We start from the raw sequence: 27082 nt of genomic DNA, 5'->3' as shown, positions 1-27082 counted from the left end.
GGTCAGATTAGATCGTGTCAGAACTTTTAAGATTTGGAGTTCGGAACACATGGTTCTAGGGACATACTAAGAGATAGTAAGAACCATATATAGTATTCTTACGGTGTTTATTAGCGCCATCTTTTGAAATCTTAAAGGAAATTCATGGTTTTAAGCTGGAAAGCAGAGGACATTAAGAAATATAATCATCATCAAATTTTGAGTCCTTTTGGTAGAACAGATGGATCTATTTATTTATATATATTGGATCCTACATTCTCACTCACCAATAGATTGTTATTGATTGGATTATGAAAAGGCTGACAAAAATCTTTGAAAATATTAGGAGACTTCAGATAAACTTGCAACAGAGAGCAACATGCAACATACCTTTCTCCCAAGCTTTTATTAAAATACTCAAAGATTTTTAAAAAGACAAGACTGCACTGACCAATTACTAAGCATACAGAAACATGATATTCAAACATCATTAAAATGACAGGAATCTTTTAAGATCTGCTTCCCATCTGAGTCTAAATCAAGGATCTGGCATTGTCCTCAAGGAACTAACCACAAATAACTCAGTGCATGCCTAATAGCTTTCTTTGTGTTCCCTTCGTTGGTCCAATTACTTGCTTTACAATTCTTCCTTACCTGAATGACATTATTAGCAATAGAAAACACACAAATATTACCGTAGGAATTAGCTAATTATTAAAAGCTGATTATCAGCTATATTTATCCTATAATTTAATTTCATCTGTTTCTTTGTAATTTTGCTTTTACATACAAAATTTACCACCAAATAGGTATCTCTGGCTCCCTAATATATAAAAGACTTGTGTAAGAAAAAACATTTGATGACATACATAAAATCACAATCACAGTTATTGGACCATAGTTAACACTAATTCAGAACAGAGGAATTTATGCTCATTTATAAGTGATTATAAAGAGAAAATGGGTTAGGTAACAAAATATTAAATTTTTTATATGAACAAATTACATGAATCCCAAGTTCTTAAAAAGTTCATGTTTAAAAAATAAGTCAAGGTGAAAGAATAAATTTGTACTTTTAACTTCCATATGTGATCATTTGGGTCCTTTTGCCTTGGATTTGGTTTCCTTTGGAACTTTTCCATTTTGACACTGAGTAAATCTGGCTACTGTAGAAACACCATCCACAAACTTGGTTTTGAAAAGGACGTTTGCATTGTTGAACATACCTTCCTTTAGGGACACCACAATGAACTTAAGGGAAAAAGAAAAACAGCATAAAAAGTACTTTTTGCAGTATCCTTGAAGAAGTTCACTCTTTTTATACTGAGGTTAAGAATCATTTGGAGATAACTTTGATTTTGTTATTGCTTTAAATGCTTGGCTCCATGCATATGCACATCCTCAAATGCACGTAACAAATAGTTATTATTAGGCATCTCAATGAATTCTTTCGATACGCAGTTTTAGGAGTCCCTTAATTTTACTTTGAGTACTTCATTACCCAAGTTACTATCTTCTGCTGGTTGGCTGCTTGTTGCTATCTTCTCCAGTTAGTATCACTGTCTTGTTGCTAGCTCTGAATGCCACTGTTAGCTGCTAAAAAACTGCCACAATAAATACACAGTCTATGATAACTATGGTAAGTGAAGCCCCCAGAATTGTTCAATGCATTATCTATACAATCATATTTAGTAGCCTTAGTTCCTGCAGCAACAGTTCAATAAAAACTGTTTTTAGCTTCAAGGGTTTTTAAAATCTATTTTCTAGGAGGAATGAAGAGTACCCCATCAAGTGCCACATGATTTTCTGATATATTTTTCAGGTGTATCCTTGAAACAGTCTTGTTTTGATTGTGCATGTTCTGGCAGCTAAGCTAGAGAAAATAATTACCCTAAAAAATTCCAAATTACAAAAAAATTAGATTCTCCCTCATGTTACAACTTGTAATTTATAATTCCAGGCTCTTTAATAAGAGACAAAACCCTCTTTCCTTCTATACCCATTTAATAGAAATATATTTAAAGAGATACATAACACCCTAGTATTTCTCAATGCCGAGTATCTTATTTATACTGACCATTACTAAAAAAGTTTTAGAAAACAAACACTAGAACTATTCTGAGACTTTCTTTGGTTCTTACCTGAGAATGTGTGAAATGAGTACGTAGCATCTGTCCAATATTCTGAGTATGAGAAAGATCCAAGGCTGCATCTACCTCATCCAGGATGTAAATTGGGGCAGGTTTGAAGAGGAGCATGGACAGTATTAATGACAAAGCCACTAAAGACCTAAGAAAAGAGGGCCGAAAGAAAAGCTGTCAGAACTTGATTTTACCAAAGCACTGAAGCAAATCTGCTATCCTGTTACTATTATGAATAGTGTCGATTTAGCTGAAAGATAGTTACAGAAAAAAGAATCTTAAGTTTCCAACTTGAAAGCTTTTGTTTCATTAAAATGTTTCTTTAGCTTTCCATTTTTCCCTCTCTTCAACAAGTTTTATTCTGAATAAAACAGGTATATATTCTTCTTTCCTGTCAGATAATTAGGATGTTATATTTGGCACCTAACCTTGAGATCATATTAGTGTTAATAGTTTTCTCTCTCTCTCTCCCTGAAACTCTTTTTCAGTTCTTTTCTATATCTCCTTTAACTATAGCTGTTTTTGTTCTAGTCTGGAATGAAGAAATATAACAATTCTTATATTTTTCTTAAATATTTCATTAAAAAGCCTTGTTTATTGTAATACAAATGTTTAGAATTATTTTAAAATATGATTAAAATTACAGTAACATCTGTAGCACACTTAATTCTATAACTTCAAATATCTCTTGGCATACAGCACTGGAGTAAATAGTCTCATGCTTACTGTATTCCAATAGGGTATTTATTAAGAAACATGTAAGTAGGGAAAAAAAATTGTGTGTATAAGTAGAGGGGGTCTAGGAAGGTGAAACCAAAATTTCTAGCAAAGGAAATGAACGAAACAGTAAAATAAAAACCAAACAAATTGATCTTTACTGCTATAGAGGGTAGCTGAGGTCACTCAAAAAACCTAAAATTACTTTTCAGTGTCTTTCTCTGTACCAAATATTTAAGGCACTGAGCTTAAAAACAACTCATCAAGAGTTAAACTACTATGCTGGATTGTGGTATATCTGAAAATAGGTTTATATCATCTTAATTATGGAAATAATTTTTAGGTTCCAGTAAGAAAATAAGCATACATTCTCTCTTTTGCTCAAAAAAAGTTTCTAGGACTTTGGCAAAAACAAAGATGCTGTGATCTAAATTGTGGAATTCAACTTTGAGTGACAGGCAACAGAAGCTGTCTTTTTTGACTTAAAATATTTAGGAATTTTATCAATAATGAAAAAGAGTGGACGTCTATTCATAAAAATGACAAAAGATTTCATAAGAGAAATTAACAGGTCTTAGTGTTTTCTACATCCATAAGAGAAGAGTTACATGATGGCATAGAGCACATGAGAACAATTCAAGAACTGTGGTCTGTACATCCTGCAGGGGAAAAAAATACAAAATTAATAAGCATCTTCAATTATACTGATATTCACAATTTTCTCTCAGGAGGTTTTAATTATTTGGCTCTCTGCAGTTAAGAAGTTAGGCCAAATGACCTTCTAAGTTTCTCTCAATATACTGATTGTCTGAATCACTGTGTAAGGCTGGGAGAAACTTCCCTGAAGCCCAGAACATGCTATTTCCAGTACTCTTCTTTCATTTATGTAGATCCAGGTTTCCATTTGGTATCATTTTCCTTTCACCAGAGAACTTCCTTTAACTTGTACAGTTCTGTCAGAATCAAATTCTTCCACCTTTTGTTTTTTTGAAAAAATATACTGCCTTCAATATGAAGAATTTTTCTACTAGATACAGAATTCTAGGTTGACACATTTTTCTTTTAGCACTTTAAAGATGTTGTTCCAGACTTCTGGCTTGCATAGATTTTTTTTTTAACATCTTTATTGGAGTATAATTGCTCTACAATGGTGTGTTAGTTTCTGCTTTATAATGGCTTGCATAGTTTTTAACAAGAAGTCTAAAGTCATTCTTCTTTGCTCCTTGGCACTTAATATGCCTTTTTACCTCTGACTGCTTTTAAGATTTTTCTCCTAATCACTGGTTTTCAGCAACTTTATACGACATGCCTTGCTGTGTTTCTATATGTGCAGGAAGGGGGGGGGGGTATGTGTTTATCTTACCTGGGGTTCACAGAAATCAAGTATGTGGGTTTACAGAAGTCATCAAATCTGGAAAATCTGGGGCCATTATTTTTTTGTGTTTTTTTTTCTGTTTTACCTCTTCCTCTCCCTTTGAAACTCCAATTACATGTATGTTAGATCTCTCAATATTGCCCCACGGGTCACTGAAGCTCTTTTTGTTTTCACAGTTTTGTGTTTCTAAGCTTGGCTTGAATAGATTCTATTGATATGTCTTCAAATTGAGTCTTTTATTCTGTCGAATCCATTGTTAATCTTATGCAGTAAACTTTTCCTTTCAGGTATATTTTTTATCTCTAGACGTTCCACTGGATTCTTCGTTGATAGCTTCTATTTCTCTCATCACATTCTTTTTTCCTTGTAAATAGTTAATGTAACTCTTTAACCTCCTTGTCTGCTAGTTTCATCACCTGTCATTTCTGGGTCTGTTTTTCCTCTAGGTTATGAATCATATTTTCTCGATTTCTCTCTAGTAATTTTTATTAGATGCTGAACACTGTGATTATGTTTACAGTCTCAACTTTGTTGTCTGTCTTTAAAGCATTTTGGGCCTGAAATGAACCTTTGCTAAGGGGTGTCTAAAATAGCCTTCACTTTAGGGATAGTGCAAATGTAATAATGCTAAGGTGTAGCTCTCTGGGGCTTCCCCAAATTCTAATCTGTTTCCTTCATTTAGTAAGACTACTGGGCTTTGTGTGGGTTTCCCTCCCTGTATCTGCAGTCAAAAAATTGCTCCTAGGGGCCTCCCTGGTGGCGCAGTGGTTGAGAGTCCGCCTGCCGATGCAGGGGACACGGGTTCGTGCCCCGGTCCGGGAGGATCCCACGTGCCGTGGAGCGGCTGGGCCTGTGAGCCATGGCCGTTGGGCCTGTGCGTCCGGAGCCTGTGCTCCGCAATGGGAGAGGCCACTGCAGTGAGAGACCTGCGTACCGCAAAAAAAAAAAAAAAAAAAAAAAATTGCTCCTAGGGAGAAAGCTAGGGTAAACACTGGACTCAGCATTTTTGTTTCATTTCTCTCAGGTAGCTCCTGGGTTATCCATTTTCCAATGTCTGAAAGTAATTGTTTCTCATGTATTTTGTCTAGTTTTCTAGTTGCTAATCCTTATTTCTACTTTGTTGCCTACTATGTTAATCAAATGTCCTAACCAAAATTTGTCGTCTCACATATTAGGCTCCTTAAATTCTACATGCAAAGATAACAAAGCAAATCTGAAATCAAATTGGGAGGCAATGAGATATTGGACTATAATAAAATAAGAGGATTATTGCAAAGGGATTACTCACTCACCTCTGACCACCACTAAGTTCAGTTAGGTTTTCTTTCCAAGTATTTCCTAAGGCAACCTTAAACTCCAGACCATCCAATACATTTTGCCCTTCTGGTGGTGCAAGCATAGCATTAGCACCGGGCAAAAGAGTGGAAAAAATAGATCCAAAGTCCTTGTTCACCTGGATAAAAAAATGATATTAAAATATCAGAGAAGGTTTTCCAAGAAGAATCAAGTGATGTGTATATATGCAAACCAGCAGGAGCATTTTGTTGTCTGTTACCCTAGATCTGAGGTTGGCAAGTTATGGTCCATGTGACAAATCTGGCCATGCCCGTTCATTTATGTATTGTCTATGGCTGCCAGCAATATAGTCTAGTGGTTGCAACACAGACTATATGGCTCTGAAATACTTATCTGTCCCTTTACAGAAAGAGTTTACTGAACTTTGCTCTAACTTCCAGGGGAAACTAGAGGCTATACCTCTAACTCTACCATGAAGTTCTGATACTACAAAAGGCCATGGTTGGGCTTCCCTGGTGGCGCAGTGGTTAAGAGTCCGCCTGCCGATGCAGGGGACATGGGTTCATGCCCCGGTCCGGGAGGATCCCACGTGCTGTGGAGCGGCTGGGCCCGTGAGCCATGGCCGCTGAGCCTGTGCTCTGCAATGGGAGAGGCCACAACAGTGAGAGGCCCACATACTGCAAAAAAAAAAAAAAAAAAAAAGGCCATGGTTGCTGGAACCCTCAGAGACACACAATTGGATGATATAGGAGATTGAACGTTCAGCTGGATAAGAAAAACAAAAACTCTTTATGGCATAAAATGTTCTCTTAAAAAAATCTGTTTTCTTTTGACTGGTACGGTAAGGCCTGTGGTTATCAGCTAACTTTAAGAAGCCTAAGATCAGGGTGAAGTCTAGGAGAAAAAGAGGCATGAAATCAAAGCAGATCTGTTAAAGGTGATCAATGGTCCTTTTCTATGCTTCTTCTCAAAGCCAAAGAAGTTAAGGTATCAAGGGACAGGAACAGGATTGAGCCCCAAAAGAAAAAGGCTATAGAAGCTATTTGGCCTATTGCCATAAAAGCTCAGCAGAAGATTACACAGAGATTTAGGACCAATATTCTAGACTGTAACTGAGTAATTTTGGGGCATACACTCTTGATCAATGCCTTGAGAATTCAGCCATCTGTCTTCGAAGACATAACTAATAATCTTAGAGAGTTCAGCAGACAAAATTGAGAATGTATACATGCATGCACACGTGCACACACACACGAGGATTTGACATCCATGTTCTCAAGGGAAATCTCCACCTTCAAGTATAAAATTCAAGTGCAAATACACTTTTTATGAATATTTGTAGTAATAAGGAAATCTCCTAGACATAAACAGTGTCCTAAATATAAATTTACTATGGAACACATATCTTAAGAACAACTGCACACATGCTAATATACTACACAGAGAAAGTAGATTATAGTTTTATCTGGGATAGATTTCCAGAGCTAGGCAAGGTTCATCACAATGAGGAGAGGATCGCTGTCTTTTCTACGAGAATGACAGAAGATAGCACACTACTTATAAACACCTTTTTCTTTTTAAAATTTTTTGACCAGGCAGGAGAGAGGCAGCTCAAAACTAAGACTACTAAATGCTACTAAATCCCAAAGATGACTATGGATCCCATGTGGAAATTCCTCCAAAAGGGAAAAGACAAACTTATCAGTTAATGGGTAGAGAAGAATATAGACAGGAAATAAACTGCATTTTGAAATTCCAATAAGGCTAAGAAGGAAACAAAAAAGCAAAAAACACAACCAGTGCCTAAAATACTCTGGCTTTGTGAATCAACTATACTTGAAGCCATAAGGAAGTAATGTAATGCTGATAATAATAGTACCTACCTTCATTAGGTTACTTTGAGAATTAAGTGGGAAAATTAATAGGAGAATAGCGCCTGACATATATCATAAGCACTCAATAAATTTACTTGCTTTGGGAGAACTTTAGAGACTGGGGAAAAAATCAGTTTAAAAGATAAATTTGTACTCACACTAAATCCAGGAACCATGGGGAAAACAAAAGACAGAATCTCTCAGATCTAGTGTTTAATCCACATATTGTGCAAGAATAATGGGGCCAACTTTTTGCAAGCATTTTTAAAAAGACAAATACTACAGGGAGACTGAACACTGAAAATAAGTTGTAGAGCAGGAAAAACAACGCAATTGAAAGACATAATTGTTCTGCCATTACCAAAAATAAAGTTCCCGAAGAATTAAAAAGAGAAAAAGAGGTAAGGTGCCAGTTAAATCCCAGAGGCCCAGGCTTGTTAAAGTACCAAACAGCATAGTAACTATGGAATCTTGAGGAGGAGTCTTTTTCTATGGTAGATATAGGAAAACTTCACAGAAGAGGCTAAGGAATTATCCTAAAGGAGACAAATCTATGCAGCCAGGGAAGTAGACATAATAGTAAAGAACCTTGAAATCTGCCAAAGTTGTCATGAAACAAAACAAAAATGGTAACTGGGATTCTGTTGCATATGAATCCTGGAAATGAATACTGAACTTCCTTGTTTATTACCCAGTTCTACTTCTTAAAAAGCAACAAAAGGCAATGTTAACTTTAGTTATAATTAGGAAAAGAGAATTCCACTTTTTCTACCTTTTGACTGTTATATGATATTAGGCTATTTCACCTTTCTAAGCTTTTGTTTCCTCATTTGTAAAATAGAGATAATAATTATCAAAGTTATGGAATTAAGATAATTCATGTAAAATGGACATAACTGCCTTAATTATAATTGTATAAAATTAATATTTATAATTTTGTAATTATTAATCTAACATGTATAAAAATCCTTCGCTAAAAATCTAAGAATGCCTAATACTTATGAATTCTGAAATGCAATTAATTTTAAGTGGTAAGGAATACACAGTCTTGCTATAGAAACATTCTCAGAACTAAAATTTGACCTCTGTGAGTCTGGGCAAGAGAAACTGAAGAGCTAAGAACTGAAGGGGTCGTTTGGAGAGGTTTTCCAACAGAGCTTCCCCAATGTGAAACAGACAATGCTTCCAGTTTTAAGCAGAGGATGAGTGGGACTATAGCAGATATTTGGAAGAAACCTTAGGTACTGTCCAATATTAGAACCTATGATCTCATAAGAAGGAGGGTAAACAGTAACCCAGACCCGGCAAATGATGTAAGAAGGAAAAATGTAGAAATCTAGAAAATTAGAAATTTAATATAGCTTAGGAACCAGAGAAGTTGACTATGAGAGCATGATGAAATGACACAACTTACCTTTGCAAATCAGTAGTAAAGTCCAAAAGGACAAAATGCTTTAAAAAGCCTACAAAGTTTTAATTAAGGTCTGAGCTGTTCCTCAAACAAAACTTAGCTATTTCAAATTCATCTTAGAGTACAACCCTATGGACTTTATCTTTCATCCTTGCCTCATACAGAATAAATGATACAATTTTTGGTTCAAATACCTTTTGCCAAGCAATATTTAGGGCTTGGTTTTTCTTCTGGTCAAGGTCTTCTATAGTTGCAAGGATTTTGGATTTGTCATTTTCTACAATTCTCTTCTTCTTCATCAAGTCATTATACTAGTAAGATAAAAGGCATACTTAATTGGGAAAACAAAAAATTTTCTTTATATTCTAGATTTCAGTCAAGAATAAAGACATTTCGTTATTTTTATATGCAATATATACAATTCCTACTTACCAAAAAGATATACTACATTGAGTTATAATGTAAGCCAAATTAAGGAAAGTAAATATATCATCTATATGTAAAATTCAATTACTATAACTGAGAATTTATAGTACAAGCTGTTGAAATATTTTGACTCCATTAATATTCCCTTATCTTCCTAGCAGCCAAGGCAAAAAGGAAAATTTGTCATATGTAAACTCAAAAGTAGCCCTGCATGCTTAAGAAGCAAGGTCAGTCTTAGCGGTGACACAAATAAAATTTTAATTCTTCACCGTGATGTATAAAGTCCTACATAAACTGGATCTTATTTATCTCTGAATTTTTGGCGTCACACTCCTCCCCAGGCTCCAGCTATATGGTCTCTTTTTTTCAGTTTTGTGAAAATAAGCTCACTGTAGCCTTATGGCCCTTGCATTGTTCTTCCTCTATTTCTGACATAATAGGTGCCTCAAGTTTCCACTTGAACATCACATCTTCAAAGTAGCCTTCCTGGTTAATGTAGAAATTTACTGAAAAAAAATTGTGAGGGAGGCAACAGAGGGAGAATAAACCATGAGCAGCAGCAGAACTTTCTAAAAATCATTTTAACTTATTTCTCCTCAAAGCCTCACATTTCAAGGAGCTTCAAATTCTCTCTGAAAAACTCATGCCAGTCTTGCTAGTTTCCTTGCCATTCCTCTCCTTTGTGGTGAGGAGGTTTTAGGAGCTTGGCCATATTTTTATCCTACTCCTTGCATAATTCCATATAGTTTCTTATATGTGGTGACACAAAATATAGCAAAAAGCAAAAGGCCAGCTGCTGATCAACAATAGAGCCTTTGTCTCTGGTAAGGAGGTGGGAGTTGGTAAATTCTTTAAAAAAAATATTAGCCCCAGTTATCATTATCTAATGGAAGTAAACAAGTTTCATGATGTTAAGCAACTCAAATTCAGACAAAATATTTCCTTTCCAAAAAGATGCCATATATTGCAAAGCTTTAATGGAGAAATGTAAACCAGCAGGAACATTTTATAGAGAGATCACAGCATGTGCATTATTAGACTGTTCAGCATCTAATCTAATATAGATTCTCTGTAGATACTAATGTCAATAACAGTTTAAAAAAACCTGTTACCAAAATATTTGTTAAAAGTGATTGAGCTCGTAAGTATTTCCATTTTTACAGAGCTCTCATTAACTCTGTTATACAAATTCAAACAGAATTTTACAGAATTAAAGAAGGTATAATATAAAATTACTCAGATTGCTGTTTCCTATGGAGCCATCAAGAATAGGAACTGCTTTCTCCTTTGGGTTTTTCTAGGGACATGCAGACTATAAAAGGTAGGGGAGATGGATAACATTATCAAGTAACTGAGAGCATTAAAACAGAGAAGATGCTGCTGCATTTACAGATGAGTAAAATAGTGTTTATGTATATAACAATTTTAGCCATTTACTTATGTGATGGTTCCAGCATATACTGGAGTCAAAGGAAGACAGGAGTTATGGAGTGACTGCCTGTGAGGAGGCCGACAGCAGGATACAGGTATCCCCCACTTTTACAAGAAAAGGTAAAAAGCACAAATAGTGTTCAGCATGTGTTTTGCAGTGAGCCCTTAGAGAAGCAGCACACACCCCAAGCAGGGAGAGTGGCACCATCAAGCTCCTCATAGAGAACAACACTAAGCATCTCAGCATTAAGCCGCCAGAGTTTTGAACTGTGTCTATGAGCATCTGTGCTTTATCTCAGTTTATTTTGTGCATCTGTTAGCAAGATATGCCCTAAAGTAATTGCTTCTTTGCTTTATACCATTTCACAGGAATAGTTTGAGGATTGGCGCTACTTTTGGACAGTGGGGGAAACCTGTACTCTATTTTTCAAAACATTTCAAAAAGGTAAGTGAAAGAAATGATAGAAATGTGAAGAGCTAACATGATCAAAAATGTTGTTTTTATTTACACCAAAAATAAGAAAGGAGTTGGAAAAGTCATTCAAGGTAAAATAGAATATATAACTGATGATGCAAAAAGAATGAAATAAGAAAAGAAATAACTGAAAAGGGAGAAAGGGAAAACACAAAGACAACAAGTTATCAAAAGCATCAAGTAAAAGATTGACTCTAATAATCGCCTCAGGGGTCATGTGAAGCCATCAATGCGACTCATATTCTGAAGTGGCCAAAGAGTCATAGCAAAGTGACTTACCCGCTCTTCAGCTTCTGTCAGTACATTCATAGCTCTCATGTTGACATTTCTTCCTAGTTTCTCCTTCATTTCTTGCAACTTCTGAAGTCTCTGACCAGCTTCTTTTGGGTTGTTAGTTTTGAAATCATAGGTGCTATTGGGTTGCCCAAAGAGGTGTTTCTCTGCATTAATCCAGTCATAATCTTTCAACATTTTGGACACCTAGTCACATGTGATAATGATATCATTGCTTACAAACCTATATTTAAAAATCAGTTCCTTAAATATTTACTAATTTAAAACCAAACATTTTGGAAAAAAAAATCCCACAATGACACATTTGGAAAAAATGAGATTCACTGTTGACAGTGAACCTATAATAAGTATGAATATTTTTACCTGGAGGATAGGTAAGAAACTTGAGACTATATAGAAAAAGACCTTCCTATTACTCAAGCATTAGAGTAAGAGCCAACTCAAGAGAAACCGTTACAAAGTGTGTGTGTGTGTGTGTACACACGCATACATATATAGAACATCTCCATTATAATGAAATATAAATCAGATGAGGCTCCAGATTTTACCAAATTCAATCTATTGCTTCAAAAAACAACTTGTGAAAGTTATAAGTCTTATAAGAACACTTAAGTCACAGATTTGGTAAAATCATGGCAGCCTAATCCTGAGTGATATCTAGTAATTCTTCTGGAAATTATAATCTAAGTAAAAAACTGTCCTAAATATTGACTCTATCCCCTTGTCACCCTCTTTTGACAAGGCACAGTAAAATACTTCTTCATATAATATAACCAATTAAAGTTTTTTAATTATAGTGCTTAAGGAAGACTTTCTTCTCCTAGAATTTTTCAAGGTTGGTTCTGACTGGTAGAATCGAATCCTCTTCAATCATCCTTATTAATTCCATATGTACAGTCTCACCCCTAGAATCCAAAGTAAAATAATCATTTCTTTCCTGCTGATCTGTAAGCTCTATGAACACATTCTGTGTTCATGTTGCTCATTCTTATATCTTTAGTGCCTGGCACAGTAGGCAATAAATATTTGATAAACTATGTATTTCAAAGAATCCTTGACTTTTTAGCAGTTCCACTTACAAGTCCTTCTTTCTGCCCCCTTCCCTCAACTGTAAATAAAATCCCCTAGCAATCACCAATACTAGCGTTTTCAATTATAAAAAAAAACATTAACAGTAATATTAGCATTGGTAATAATTCAGTGAATCCACTAATAGGAGGCTACTAGGAAAGCAATACTAAGAAAATACTAGGATATTATGACGTGGCCATAAAAAAATGTTTTTTAAACTAAGTAATGAACCTGAACAGATACTCATGGCTCTTTCAGAGAGGGTGGAAGACTGTTTCATATGTTCTTATCTTTTTGAAATTAAATCTCTTGTATTTTTATGATGTTAAAAAGATTTAAAAGGCACCAAACTGTTACATACCAGTAAGAAAACATGCTAAGTGAATTACTAAGACCACATAAATGCAATCTCTTAACTAAACAACGAATTTCTACAAAACCATGTATTTTCTCTAAAGTACTTAAGGCACTGTGACACATGAAAGAAACTTCAAGAGTGACCAAAAAACTGTGGGATAACGTCAAAAAGATAACTGCTTGGCAAAACATCAGATTTCAAATGAGGCTGCTAAAACTGACTATAACCGATCCTCATAAGGACATCCAGAAACCAAGTAAGACGTTATTTTAGAAGTTGCCTGTGTATATTTCTCTGAGTTCCCTAAATTCAATTTGCGATAAGGTAGAGAATATATATTATTACTACTAATACATTAATAACTAGTTCTATGAGCAACTGGGGATAAAAACCAGTCATTTCCATAGGAGACCACTCAATATTTGGTTAAAGACATCTTGTAGATGGAATAAACACCTGAAATTAAATTTAAAAATAAAACATTTTTGCCTCTTGGTGATTGCTGAGGAGCAGTTAACATAGTTGTAAGCCTCAGAATTATGTTACACAGTAGTTCTGCCATTTATAGTAAGGTCTTCATTGAGCAATTTACCAGAATATTTCAACCCAGAGGCAAGAATTTGATCAAGGGTAAAAACGAACAACACAAACGTGCCTTTGCAGCAGCATCTTCAGCTTCCCGTTTATGTTTGCTGATGTTGTGGTCCACTTCCTTAATTTTAAGCTGAGATTCATTGTTTTGCTCCTTATGTTTTGCTACTTCTGCATACTTAGCTTTAACTATGCTGTCTTGGGCTGTTATCACTTCTTTTTGCTTGGTCACCTCTTCTTGAGCTTTATTTACTAACTCCTGAAACAGATAATTAGAAGACAACATATAGCAAGGTAAGATGGAGACATTTTTAGTTTACTGAAAGATCATCTAACAGACTCCTGGGCAAGATGGCAATGTGATTACAGACAGGTAGTCATCTAACCCTCTACATGTCATATCCCCATTAAAATGACTAATGAATTTACCGATAAGTGAAAAATTGTATCACCACTAGAATAAAAAAGGGATGAGATGAAAAATGAGATTAAAAGACAAGTCAGAAGGCAGAAAAGAAACTGTAGAAAATGTAATCAGCAACACAAAACACAAAGCTGAAAAGCATTTCTATCCCTTATCTTCAAAAAGAGTAAAGAATTGTTATTCTGCTATTGGTTTGATAAATAATGTGTTAAAAAAACAACAACAAAACTTGAATTTCACCACAAACAGAATGAAGAGGAAGGAACTACTTTCTAAAACACTGCATGCTACAACAATTAAAACAATCATCTCAAGGGAAAAACAACAGAAAATGTAAAAGCTGATGACAAAAGGCAAAAACACACTTTACTATAATGTAGGTAAAATGGATGGAACTCCCCTGTTAAAAGCTGTTATATTTTAGCTAACATGAAGATCAATGATATATTACTTACAAAAACAGTATCTATATAGCCACACAACAGAAAACTTAAAAGTTACATTGAAAAACAAAAGTGGGTACACTTTGTACAGCATGGTGACAATATTTAATAACACTACTGTATATCTGAAAGTTGCTAAGAGTACATCTCAAAGTTCTCATCACAAGAAAAAAAAATCTGTAATTATGTATGGTTACTAGACTTACTGTGATTGTTTCACAATGTACGCAAATATTGAATCATTACGTTGTACATAGGAAACTAATATAAATGTTATGCTAACTCAGTTTTAAAAAGTAGGAGTAGAAATAATATGAAATAAAACAGAATTCAAGTTCAGAATTTAAAAAAGGGTTAAGAGGGTATCCAATATTCATGAGGGACCATTTCTAATATTTATAGGTAACAGAAATGTCTTCATAACATTTGAAAGCCCCTCAGCCCCAAATCCACCCTTAACTTCCTGCTTCTGAGATGGGGACATTTCTCCCTTGCCAGGTGCAACAGTATGAAGCCTCATTGGTAAAGGATGCTATAGGGACACTGTATAAGGAAGGGGCTTTACTTCTTGGTCCAGGTCCAATGTGCTTTTCTCAAAGGCAAGCTTGTCACGTGCAGGGGCTAGCAGCTTTCATGGCTTCCCCTGGCATCCTGGAAAGCTATTTCCCAGCACGTGCCCCCGTGTAGCACTTTCCTATGCATGATTTCCCCTAGTACTCCACCAAACTCCACCACCAGTGGGCCACAGTTATCTTCTCCAAGTAGATGTGGTTCTCAGCCCTGCAGGTAAAATGGGGCTTCTTTCCAGATTTGTTCCTTCCAAGGGTGCACTGCCTCAGCCTTATGGGTAATGCTGTTCCCTGTATCTGCTGTTCGTATAGTCTTTAGAGCTTTCTTTATCTCTTAGCAATCAATGCTGCATCATTCCAAACTCCTGTTATAGTTAATAATTTTTATTTAAACTTTGCCTGGTCAAGTTACTGTGTAGTTTTTGTCTTCTGAACAGAACTGGACCAAAACAATTAGTAATATTATTTCAGGTCTCTTTCTGGATTGGTACTCATCATTTTAACTCATCATGACAGGACTGAAGAGACTGAGACCTCTAAAGTCAAACATCTTCAAGCCACCATTTCAGAAGTAGATTAACATTTGTAATTTCTCTAATATGGTTAGTAAATCTTACCTTATTTTTCGCCACCTCAGCTGCCATTACTGCAATCTGACCTTCATAGGATTTGATAGCTTCATTTACAGCTTCAAGCTGTTGTTCATTGGATGCATGCTCTCTCTTGAGCTCTTCTAGCTCCAGGGTGATAGCTTCAACTTCCTATAAGAAACACAGCATCTGGGCATTCAACAGGTTATTAACTACTGAAAAATAAATACATGCATGTCAACAAAATTAGTAAGATTCTCAAGCAAGTAAGACCCATAGCTTAGCTACTCAACTACCAAAACATGTAAGCTACTTACAAAGAAGAAAGGGGAAAGGAAATTTTTCTATATTAAAAAAAAAAAAAGACAAATGTACATACAATTTTTATGGGTTCAAAGAACTTTGTATAAACTATATCTTTTATCCTTTCATTCCTATAGGGAGAAACAATATACAGTTCTACATAGCAGATAAATTAACAGGTAAAGCCTTTTTAAGACAATTATTCAGTGACAAAAAAATTACTTTAATTTTCTTCTTTCCCATTATAGCCTTTAGTTCTTTAGAAAATACAGTGCAAGCTATGAAAGAATTATAAGGTGGGTTAAAAAAACCAAAAAAACCCAAAATGAACAAAAATTAGACTTAAGTGAAATTGTACAGAATAGTGATTGAGCACAGCCTCTGTGGACAGAAAAACGCAGGTCAAAATGCAGCCTTGGCACTATCCAAAAGATATAATCAGATATCACCAGTCTATGATCGAATAGCACTTTGTAAATATAACATGCCTGGTCTTACATCATTCTTCTACAGTGTACGTATGTTCACAAAGATGATCAAACAGAAATGTCAACAGTGAATCTCTGATACGACACAGCTCTGCGTACATGATATGAGCTTTGGTCCACTCTTGAATGAAACATTTACCAAAAGGCAACTTTGCTCTTTCTCCAAAATTAGCAAGCCAATGCAACCCCTACTCAAAATTACATAACACTTAATTCCAGGGTCTCAGAGTAAAGCATATTTTAATTTGACTCATAAGATGTGTAATGTGTCTCCTAAAGAAATACATCTCACTTTTGGATTTTGTGATAAATACTGATGAATAAGGCCAAGGCCAACCAATGGTGCTCTACCACCTTCAGTTCTATTCTGATGTTAAAAGATTAGTTCCATTTCAAAACAAAGTTATTACCTGTTGTTTTTCTTTCATTTTCTTGGTAGAAGCATCTGCTTTAGTTTTGGCACAATCTAGTTTTTTCTGTGCATCCTTCAGTTCTCTCTCTCTTTCAGCTTCTGCGTTTTTCATTTTATTCTCCAATACTTCATATTTTTCTTCTGCTTTTTTTTGAATTTCTTCGGTGTTTTTTAAGGTCTCCTCACTTTCCTCTGCATCATAAAGCAGGTAAATATGCATATGTGAGGTCTTCCAACAACTATTAACAGGTATAGAAATTAATGGCTTACAAATTCAACTCTTAATAGGAGAAAAGGTAGGGAAAGTTGGAGCCAAGAGTTTAAAAAAAAATTAACTGTTCTAACCTTATTCTAGAAATGGTATATTGAAACACAGATCATGCCTAAGAGCCATACTTGAATTATTGAATGATTTGTAAAGAAATTATTTCCAATCACATGAAATTGAGTAACATAAACTTTACCTACAACTTAACTCATAAAAATATCAGACCATCTTTTTATATGACTGTATACTTCCTAACATCAGAACTGAGTGTGTAACTATGGTATTTTCTTTTTATTTTAGTTATAAGAAAGCTTACAATCTACTTCATAAGCAAGCTTACTTAGTGTTCCTTGCTCCTTTATTTTTATTCAAGGAATCTCATTAAAGTAGAGAAGCACTGTGAGAACATGTCTAGGATGAAGCATAGGAAACATATTACCTCTAAATTTATAAATAAAGTAAGATAGAATGAGCATGTTATGGTCACAACTGACACACACTGTTAAGCGTTAGGACCTAGGTACAAATATAACCCTAAAAGCCATGATCAGACAATTTTCTATACTATTTTTCATTGTAGAAATGTCATTCCAAGAAATCAAAAGAGAAATAAAAAAATACTTTGTCACAAATGAAAATACAAGATACCAAAACTTACATCATATGTAGCAAAATCAGTTCTAGCTATGAGTGAAGTTCATAGCAAAGTTCATAGCAATAAATGCCTACCTCAAGAAACAAGAAAAATCTCAAACAGCTTTACACCAAAAATCTGTTGTGTTTCTATACACTAAATAATCCCATTTACACCTGCATCAAAAAGAAGAACAAACAAAGCCCCAACTTAGTAAAACGAAGAAAATAACAAAGATCAGTGTGGAAAGAAATGAAATTGAGACTAAAAAGAAATAGAAAGAAAAATTAATGAAACTAAGAGCTGGTTCTTCAAAACTGCCAAACTTTTAGCTAGACCTAAGGAAAAAAAGAGACTCGGAAAAAATAGAGACTCAAAGTCAGAAATAAAAGATGAGATGTTACAACTGATACCACAGAAATATAAAGAATCATAAAAGGTTACTATGAACAATTTTACACCAACAAACCAGACAACCTAGAAAAAATTAATTACTAGAAAAGACAACCTATCAAGATTGAATCATGATGAAACAGAAAATCTGAAAAGAGATTATTAGTGAGGAGATTTAGTAAGTAATTAAAAACCTCCCAACAAACAAAAGTCCAGGAATAGATGGCTTTACTGGTGAATTCTAACAAACATTCAAAGAGGAATTAATACCAATCCTTCCTTCTCAAATTCTTCCAAAAAGCAGACAAGGAAGAAATTGTTCCAAACTCATTTTGTGAGGCCAGCATCATCCTGATATCAAAACCAGACAAGGATGCCACAAGAAAAGAAAATTACAGGCTATTATTCCTGATGAACACAAATGCAAAAATTCTCAACAAAATTTTAGCAAACTGAATTCAACAATACATTAAAAGGATCATACACCATGACCAAGTAGGATTTATTCCAGGGATACAACATCACACTCAATGGTAAAAAGCTGAAGGCTTTTCCTCTAAGATCAGGTAGAAGATAAGGATCCTTGCCTACTCTCCACTTTCATTTGACATAGTGTTGGAAGTCCTATAGCAATTGGGAAAGAAAAAGAAATGCATCTAAACTGGAAAGGAAAAAGTAAAACTGTCACTATTTGCAGATGACATATAAATAGAAAACCCTAAAGACTCCATCAAAAAACTGTTAGAAGTAATAAGCAAATTCAGCAAAGTTGTAGAATATAAAATCAATATATAAAAAATCTGTTGTTTCTATACAGTCCCATTTACAATTGCATCAAAGAGAAAATACCTAAAAATAAATTTAACTAAGGAGGTGAAGGACAGGTACACTGAAAACTAGGAAACACTGATGAAAGAAATTGAAGAAGACAGAAATAAATGGAAAGATATTCTGTGCTCATGGATTGGAAGAATATTGTTAAAATGTCCATACTACCCAAAGCAATCTACAGATTCAAGTCAATTCCTGTCAAAATTTCAATGGCATTTTTCACAGAAATAAACAATCCTAAAATTTGTATGGAACCACAAAAGACCCTAAACAGCCAAAGCAATCTTGAAAAAGAACAAAGCTGGAGGAATCATACTCCCTGTTTTCAAACTTTATTACAAAGCTAGAGTAATCAAAACAGTATAGTATTGATATTAAAAGCAGACAGATCAATGGTACTGAATAGAGAACCCAAATATAAACCCACACATACATGGTCGATTAATTTATGACAGAGGGGTCAAGAATATACAATGGGGAAAAGACAATCTCTTTTATAAACGGTGGAAGGAAACTGGACTTGCAAAAGAATGAAACTGGACCACTAAGACCATACATAAAAATTAACTCAAAATGGATTAAAGACTTGAACATAAGACCTGAAACCATGAAACTCCTAGAAGAAAACACAGGTGGTAAGCTCCTTGACATCGGTTTTGATGATTTTTTGGATTTGACACCAAAAGCAAAAATGAACAAGTGGGACTACATATCAAACTAAAAAGACTTCTGCACAGCAAAGGAAACCATCAACAAGATTAAAAGGCAGACTACTGAATAGGAGAAAATATTTGTAAATTATATATCTGATAAGGGGTTAATATCTAAAATATATTAACTCATACAACTCAATAGAAAAAAACAACCAAATCCAAAAATAGGCAGAGGACCTGAATACACATTTTCCACAGAAGACATACAGACAGCCAACAGGTACATGAAAAGATGTTTAACACTAATCACCAGGGAAATGCTAATCAAAACCACAATGAGATATCAGTTTGACCATTAGAATGGCTATTATCAAAAAGACAAGAAATACCAAGTGTTAGCAAGAATGTGAAGAAAGAGTACACTTGTACACTGCTGGTGGGATTGTATATTGGTGCAGACACTATGGAAAACAGTATGGAGGTTCTTCAAAAAATTAAAAATAGAACTATTGTATGATCCAACATTCCACTTGAGTATCTGTCTGAAGAAACCAAAGACACTAACTTGAAAAGATATCTGCACCCCCATGTTCACTGCTGCATTATTTACAGCAGCCAAGACATGGAAACAACCTAAGAGTCCACTGATGGATGAATGGACAAAGAAACTGTGGTATATACATACAACAGAATATTATTCAGCCATAAAAAAAGAAAAGGAGGGCTTCCCTGGTGGCGCAGTGGTTGAGAGTCCGCTTGCCGATGCAGGAGACACGGGTTCGTGCCCTGGTCTGGGAGGATCCCACATGCCGCGGAGCAACTAAGCCCGTGAGCCATGGCCGCTGGGCCTGCGCGTCCGGAGCCTGTGCTCCGCAACGGGAGAGGCCACAACAGTGAGAGGCCCGCATACCGCAAAAAAAAAAAAAAAAAAAAAAAAAGAAAAGGAAATTCTACCATTTGCAATAACATGGGTGGACCTTAAGGGCATTATGCTAAGTGAAATAAGTCAGAGAAAGATAAATATATGATCTCACTTATACATGGACTCTTAAATATCCTAGCTCGTAGATACAAAGAAAAGATTGGTGGTTGCTAGAGGCAGAGGTGGGGGAGGTGAGTGAAATAGATGAATTTTTAATTTTATAAAAGAGAAAACAAAAGAATGAAAATACTAGTGGAGGAAATAGGTCTGTGAATATTGTCCTAAGGAACAAGACAAATTTAAAACTACCATATACAATTAAATTCTGATTAAAGGTATAATATAGGTTCTTAAAATTTGGGAGATAGCTATAAATTGAATTACACATTAAAAAATTCTGTATAACAAAAATACTATAAACATAAAGCTAAAAGACAAGCACATAACAAAAAAGATATTTGTAATGTGGTGACCTATAAAAAAAATCAGTACTCTTATGTATGAGAACAATAAAAACAAACTATGAGCAACCCAATAAAAAAGGGCAAATTAATAGAAAATTATTAAAATATTTAAATTGAAAAATATATTTTAAAATTAAAATATTTAAAGTAATTAATGCAGATAAATATATAATAAACACAAGAGCTGCTAAATACCTAAAGTAAGGTTATCAGTAGAAACAGATTAGCACAGAATGTTTTTGTCTTACCAATGATTTTTTTAAGAGCATCTAATTCTTCCTGTTGCTTGTGATACGAGCTTTGCTGAAGCTTGGTTTGTAATAAATCTGCCTCCTCAGATTTCAGCTCCCACTGCTGTTTTAGCTGGCGATACCTTAAGAAAGAGAAGTTTATAATAAATGACAACAGTTTTTCTGATGTTTGAGACATGCTTTTAAATAACAGGCTCTTACCCAAAACAAACTCATACAACATAATATAAGATGCCACTGGTTACAAGACTCATTTTAATGACTTCTGCATTTCTGAAGCATCAGTTAAACTCAAGTTTGACTTGATTACTGAAGGTAAACAACCCTAAATGACCAAGACCAATAGTAACTATCCAGAGAAGTATTCTTAATTTTAGAAAATACTAATAATCTTTGAATAAATAGGTTTTCTTAAAAATAACTCCTCCCACTGATCCTTATCAAAAAGAAAAACTCCATAACAGCTCCCTATCACACAAATAGAATACATAACAATTATATAAAATTTCAAAAATTTTGTTACTATTAATCCCTAGTTTCAAATGTTAAAAAAAATAATGTTCCCTACATTTTGTAAGGAGACTGGTAGCTTAAAATGGCACAGTACTGAACTTAAACATTTGCAAAGCACTTTTTTTGCAAACCCTATAATTCTCCCCCAGTTCTGGATGCTTCAAGTTATTTCTTTGGAAGTTATTTCGCTAATTCAGCTGCAATGAAATTTTAAATTACAGTAAATTCAAAGGTTGCTTGTCACTAGAAATTCATGAGGTTTGAGGAAAAAGTAAGGAAGCAACTTATAAAACATAAATACTCCCTTGAGTACTCTTGTCTGAGACTGCTTGACAGCAATTAAAAAGCCGTAATTTTAACGAGTCATTTTCCAACTCATTTAAAAATGTATAGTGTAGAAATGTGAAAAAAGATATAAGCTATTTTCCTGATATGATCTATGAAAGAATGGCTTTAGTTGACCCTTCCACTCTCATTTTTCAAAATCTATTTCTCTTCCTTAACCTCTGGGCCACAATTAGTCTACAAGACAACTCTGCAGAATAAATGATCCAGTATTGCTCGACAGTTAACAGTTCCAAGCCAAATGTGACCACAAACTCATTGCCTTGACAGAGCTTCCACATATCAGGGAAATCTTTTTGTAACTTTTTCACAAAAAAAGTTCATTCACTTCATGGTTAATGTATGTTAATGAAGGTAAAAGGCAGGCTTTACATGTATATAATGTTTGAAAGTGGGCATTTTGATACAATTTACATCTTGGAATGGCCACTTGGACTTACTGTAACAATCTTTTCCATATAATACTGTGTCCCAAAGAAGTCTTGGTACCATTCTAAGTTTTGATGATTTCAGAAGATGAATGCTTTACAAAAAAAAATAAAAATCACTTCAACTTTTAAAAATTTTATTTATTTCTGGCTGCGTTGGGTCTTCGTTGCAGCACATGGGTTTTCTCTAGTTGAGGTGAGCGGGGGCTACTCTTCATTGCAGTGCATGGGCTTCTCATTGCGGTGGCTTCTCTTGTTGCAGAGCATGGGCTCTAGGTGCATGGGCTTCAGTAGTTGTGGCTCGCAGGCTCTAAAGCGCAGGCTCAGTAGTTGTGGTGCACTGGCTTAGTTGCTCTACGGCACGTGGGATCTTCCCAGACCAGGGCTCGAACCAGGAGAGTCATTTCAAGGTTTTTATCTCTCCCTCTCTCTCTCTCTCTCTTTTTAAGCTGTATTCAGTATTGTGAATTCTAAATAAATGTTTGATTTTAATTTTATCTCAGTTCCCATTTGCCATATTCAGTGACTAGAAAAAAATTACAATTAAGCTCTCAAATACTGTAATTAGTAAGTTTGTGGTATTTATACTCCTGAAGCTTTTACAGCAAGTAAGGACTGTTCTCCTGGATAACCACATGGCGAGTTCACTCACATCATTCTGGTATTTATTCAACAGTCTTCTCAGTTAAGGCTTTCCCTGCCCACCCCATATAAAATTTCAACACCTCTTTCTTTGCCATATCTCCTTTACTATTTTACTTTTTTCTCTTAGAACTTAGCATTATCTAACATACATTTTACCAGTTTAACTTTTTATATTGTCTGTTGCCCCAGCTACACATATCAAAACAAGATGAAGAGATTTATCTGTTTGACTCCCTGCTATATTCCCAGCTCCTCGAAGAGTACTTGGCATGAGTCACACAACAGCAAATAACGTTAAGTGACAAAAAAAGGTTACATTAAATAGCATGGTACCAATTTTGAAAAAAAAAATGGCATACACATATTGTGTCATACACAAAATATGTATCATACACAAACAGAAGTAATGCTGAAAAGTACGCATACATACCTATATCCTCACCCACCAGAAAATACACTGTAAGTAAACACTTTGATTCTAGCAGTGACTTTTGACATGAACTTGTTTAACTTCTCCATAGGAAACTTAGCAATCTTCAACATCTACAGGACAGCCACAATGCTGCAAAACTTAGTGCAGACACCTGATCGACGCTATAATATTACATCATTTCAAATCAAGGACTCAAGTATCCTCTGGCATCAACCTCTAGAGTATCTACGGATTTCCTCACTAATCCCAGCAGAATTAACAGAGTGTATCTCAGCAGAAAAAGGGGAATATTTGGCTGATTTTTCTTTCCTTTTAATAGCTTTCACCAATTTCTTAAAACAAAGACACTATTTATATTAAAAACAAGTTATCAACTCACAACTTATTCAATACCAAAGTTATTATTTAAAAAGTCAGAAGTATTTCTTTAAATAAAATGTTCTTTCATCTTCTACCATGCAAATCTTTGACCAAGAAAATTTTTAAATACAGCTTAATCCAACCAAAGTCTTACCTTTCAGCAGTGTTTTTAAGACCTGCTAATTCCTCTTCTAGAGCCTGTAGCTCATTCTCCTTGATTCTCAGCTTATCTTGAACATCTTTGAGTTCTTGAAACTTGGTTAAAATAGAAGCTGCCTGGGATCGAGCACCTGACAGAGGCAAATTGAAACAGGCCTTTGACACCAAGTTACCACGTATTTAGTAAGCAATAAAAACTTTTCTGAGAGAATTATACTTGAAATAGTTCAACAGCCAATCTTTAGTAAGTTTATGAAGCTACAGAATTCACTTCATCATTTGAATCTCAGGGCATACATACTTGATAACAAATACTTCTAAGTAGATGTGGTGGATTATTTATTCAAAATAGTCATTGCCCTTGCCTACTGGGCCATCCCTCCCAGGCCCATTTCCCTCTCTACTGTCATCAGGCTTAGCCATGTGCTTTGCTCTAGCCAATCAGTGGGAAATGTACCTCTTCTGAAAGGAAGCTTTAAGAGGCAGCACATACTTTACCATGTTTTCCCCTTCCCTTCCCATGAGAAAGGTATGTTCAAAAAAGGGACTTACTTCTCAGTCAGCCTGGGTCCCATAATGAGAATAACATGCAGCAGAGATAAGTGACCCACAGTTAATGTAGCATAATTATGGAATAAACTTGTAAGCTACTGAGATTTGGGAGCTGTTTATTACCACATCATAATGTGGTCTAAACTCAATGTAGCAGCATAAACTGGTTTCACCTTACGTGTGCTATAACTGTCTGGCAGTAACAGGCTGAGGTGTTAGGTTGGTAAGAAAACTCTAGGTTTGATGGGAGGATGCAAAGGTCAGTTAGCAATGCTATTGTGAGCACTTTGTTTATGTGATATGGGTTTACATATTTGCCATCTCTTAAGCAGGAATTTTGAGAACCTCCAATTCAATGAAATCTAAAATGTTTCTTCTATTTTAGATATGTAAAAATATTTGGCCTCTATCTTCCAACTGCAGATGCTAGTCATCCTGTACACTGGGGAACTTGATACTTTATCATGGAATTCATTATAATGGCTGTTTTCTTGGCCTAGAAAGAGATTAAGACACTTGATATCTCAAGAGGCATCCAAGTCTCTTGGTTTGGTTAAAAGCACAAACTCTGTAATCAGACCACCTGAGTTCAAATTCTGAGCTCTGCCACTTACCAGCAAGTTACTTAATCACTCTATACCTTAGTTTCTACAACTGTATAATGGAGATGATAGTAATGTCTACCTCATGGTTGCTATAAGGATTAAATAAGCTAATCATTTAAAGTCCTTAGAATAGGGCTTTATAGAATGATAGAAATGTTCTATATCTGCACTGTCCAATTACCTACTAACCACTTGTGGTTACTGAGCCCTTGAAACAAGACTAGTACAATTAAGGAAATTATTTTAATTTTATTTAATTTTAATTATCTCATTTTGGTGTAAAGAGCCACATGTGGCTAGTAGCTACTGTATTAGACAGTACAGTCTTACAACACTGCCCAGTACACAGTAAGTACAATTTAGTGTTTGTTATTTATTACATGGTCATTTGACATGGATCTGGAAACTCAGTGTTGCAAATATTAGAACAAGAAATATATGGTTATTATCTAAGAATTCCTTACTTAAGGCATTCAAACAGATTTAATTTTTTGTTTTACTTTTGACAGGAGCAGTAACATATACACAAATTAGAAGTTAACATGTTTCCTAAAGGAGAAGTGGGTAGTTAAGCTACAAATGTACTGACTAAAAAGACTTCATATCCCAGTGACTAGAATATCTTAATAAGACAAAAAGCAAGAGAAAATAAATGAGAATAGACTTAAGATGAATAAGAAAAGCTATAGGACTGATTACTAGCCTATGAGTTCCTTCAGGACAGTGACAGTGTATAATTTCTCAATTAATATTAAGCACCTGTCACAAAGTAGGTATTCAAAAGAAAACTCAATCCTTTGATTAGGAATAAAACACTGGATTAAGTCATTCCAAGTCCAATATTTCCTGTTTTTAAAAAGAAGCCCCCATCCTATTTACCACACAGAATTGTGAGGACAAAATGATATAAAACCTACCTCCACTCAACGTCCCGTGAGGATCAAATACATCACCTCCTAGAGTTACGGTTCTAGTCATTATCCTTTTATCGAAAGCTACCTTTTTTGCATTATCCATATTGTCACAAACAAATGTTGTTCCAAAGACAAATTCCATTGCTTTCTGAAGTTCTGGTTTGTATTCAACCAGGGAAAGAGCCACATGAACATTATTAGGGCCAACCTGGGGGAAAACAGTTATGTCATGATACATATTACTCCTTTCCTTTCAAATATTATTTTATAAAATAGTAAGAACTGCCACAACAGAAACTGAATACCTATCCAGCACAACTCCTTTTGAATTTTCTAAAATGCTATAGAAAACTCAACACTTTTAGAAAAAAACAATTCCAAATTTAAACACTGAAAAATCTAAGTAAAATATTTAGCTAGAATACCAGTCATTATGAGAGTTTCAATCAAGCAGAAGCCACTACCAAGTTTCTAAACTCAAAGTGGATTATTTGAACACACTTTTTTTTTTAACATCTTTATTGGAGTATAATTACTTTACAATGGTGTGTTAGTTTCTGCTTTATAACAAAGTGAATCAGTTATACATATACATATGTCCCCGTATCTCTTCCCTCTTGCATCTCCCTCCCTCCCACCCTCCCTATCCCACCCCTCTAGTGAACATCCTTTCTTAATTAAAGTACATCAATTTCTGGATCAACACAATTACATAAAATGTTTTGCTTCAATTATTAACTTGGTTGTTCCAAAGTGAATACTTTTTCACTCGAATAAAACATGCTAAGGCAACTACCTGCCAGTTACAGAAATAAAAATAATTGAGTAAAAAAAAAAAAACTTTTAAAAATCCCTCAATCTTTTATTTTGATCCAACTGTCTTTTCTCAACCTTTGTTTATAATGTCTACCTCTGCCCACATTTTTAGAACAACTTAGCATACTTTATGGAGCTTAGTAGTAGCAGAAATCATAATGAAGGCAGCTCTGTGTAACGTGTTCAGCAGTGTCCTCTGACATAGCAGTTACCATTAAATGGGTCTGG

General features: G+C 34.9%; 1 protein-coding gene across 2 annotated transcripts in view; it reads right to left on the bottom strand.

The window, feature by feature from the left end:
- Positions 1 to 291: 291 nt before the first annotated feature.
- The window catches only part of SMC2 (structural maintenance of chromosomes 2), a 624541-nt gene continuing 597750 nt past the window's right edge, over positions 292 to 27082 (bottom strand). For both annotated transcript variants that reach the window (XM_067041100.1, XM_067041102.1), the window contains 11 exons: positions 26042 to 26246; positions 23963 to 24098; positions 21082 to 21206; positions 16667 to 16860; positions 15493 to 15636; positions 13504 to 13698; positions 11405 to 11605; positions 8988 to 9104; positions 5505 to 5665; positions 2121 to 2268; positions 292 to 1230 (listed from right to left, as the gene is read on the bottom strand). In XM_067041100.1, the coding sequence (XP_066897201.1) occupies positions 1072 to 1230; positions 2121 to 2268; positions 5505 to 5665; positions 8988 to 9104; positions 11405 to 11605; positions 13504 to 13698; positions 15493 to 15636; positions 16667 to 16860; positions 21082 to 21206; positions 23963 to 24098; positions 26042 to 26246 (1785 nt within the window). In that variant the 3' untranslated portion in view covers positions 292 to 1071. The remainder of the gene's footprint in view (positions 1231 to 2120; positions 2269 to 5504; positions 5666 to 8987; positions 9105 to 11404; positions 11606 to 13503; positions 13699 to 15492; positions 15637 to 16666; positions 16861 to 21081; positions 21207 to 23962; positions 24099 to 26041; positions 26247 to 27082) is intronic.

Source organism: Kogia breviceps, chromosome 8 (genome assembly GCF_026419965.1).
Source record: "Kogia breviceps isolate mKogBre1 chromosome 8, mKogBre1 haplotype 1, whole genome shotgun sequence".
Classification (NCBI taxonomy): domain Eukaryota; kingdom Metazoa; phylum Chordata; class Mammalia; order Artiodactyla; family Physeteridae; genus Kogia; species Kogia breviceps.
Note: the sequence above shows the minus strand (reverse complement) of the source record. Positions and strands in the feature narration are given on the sequence as shown.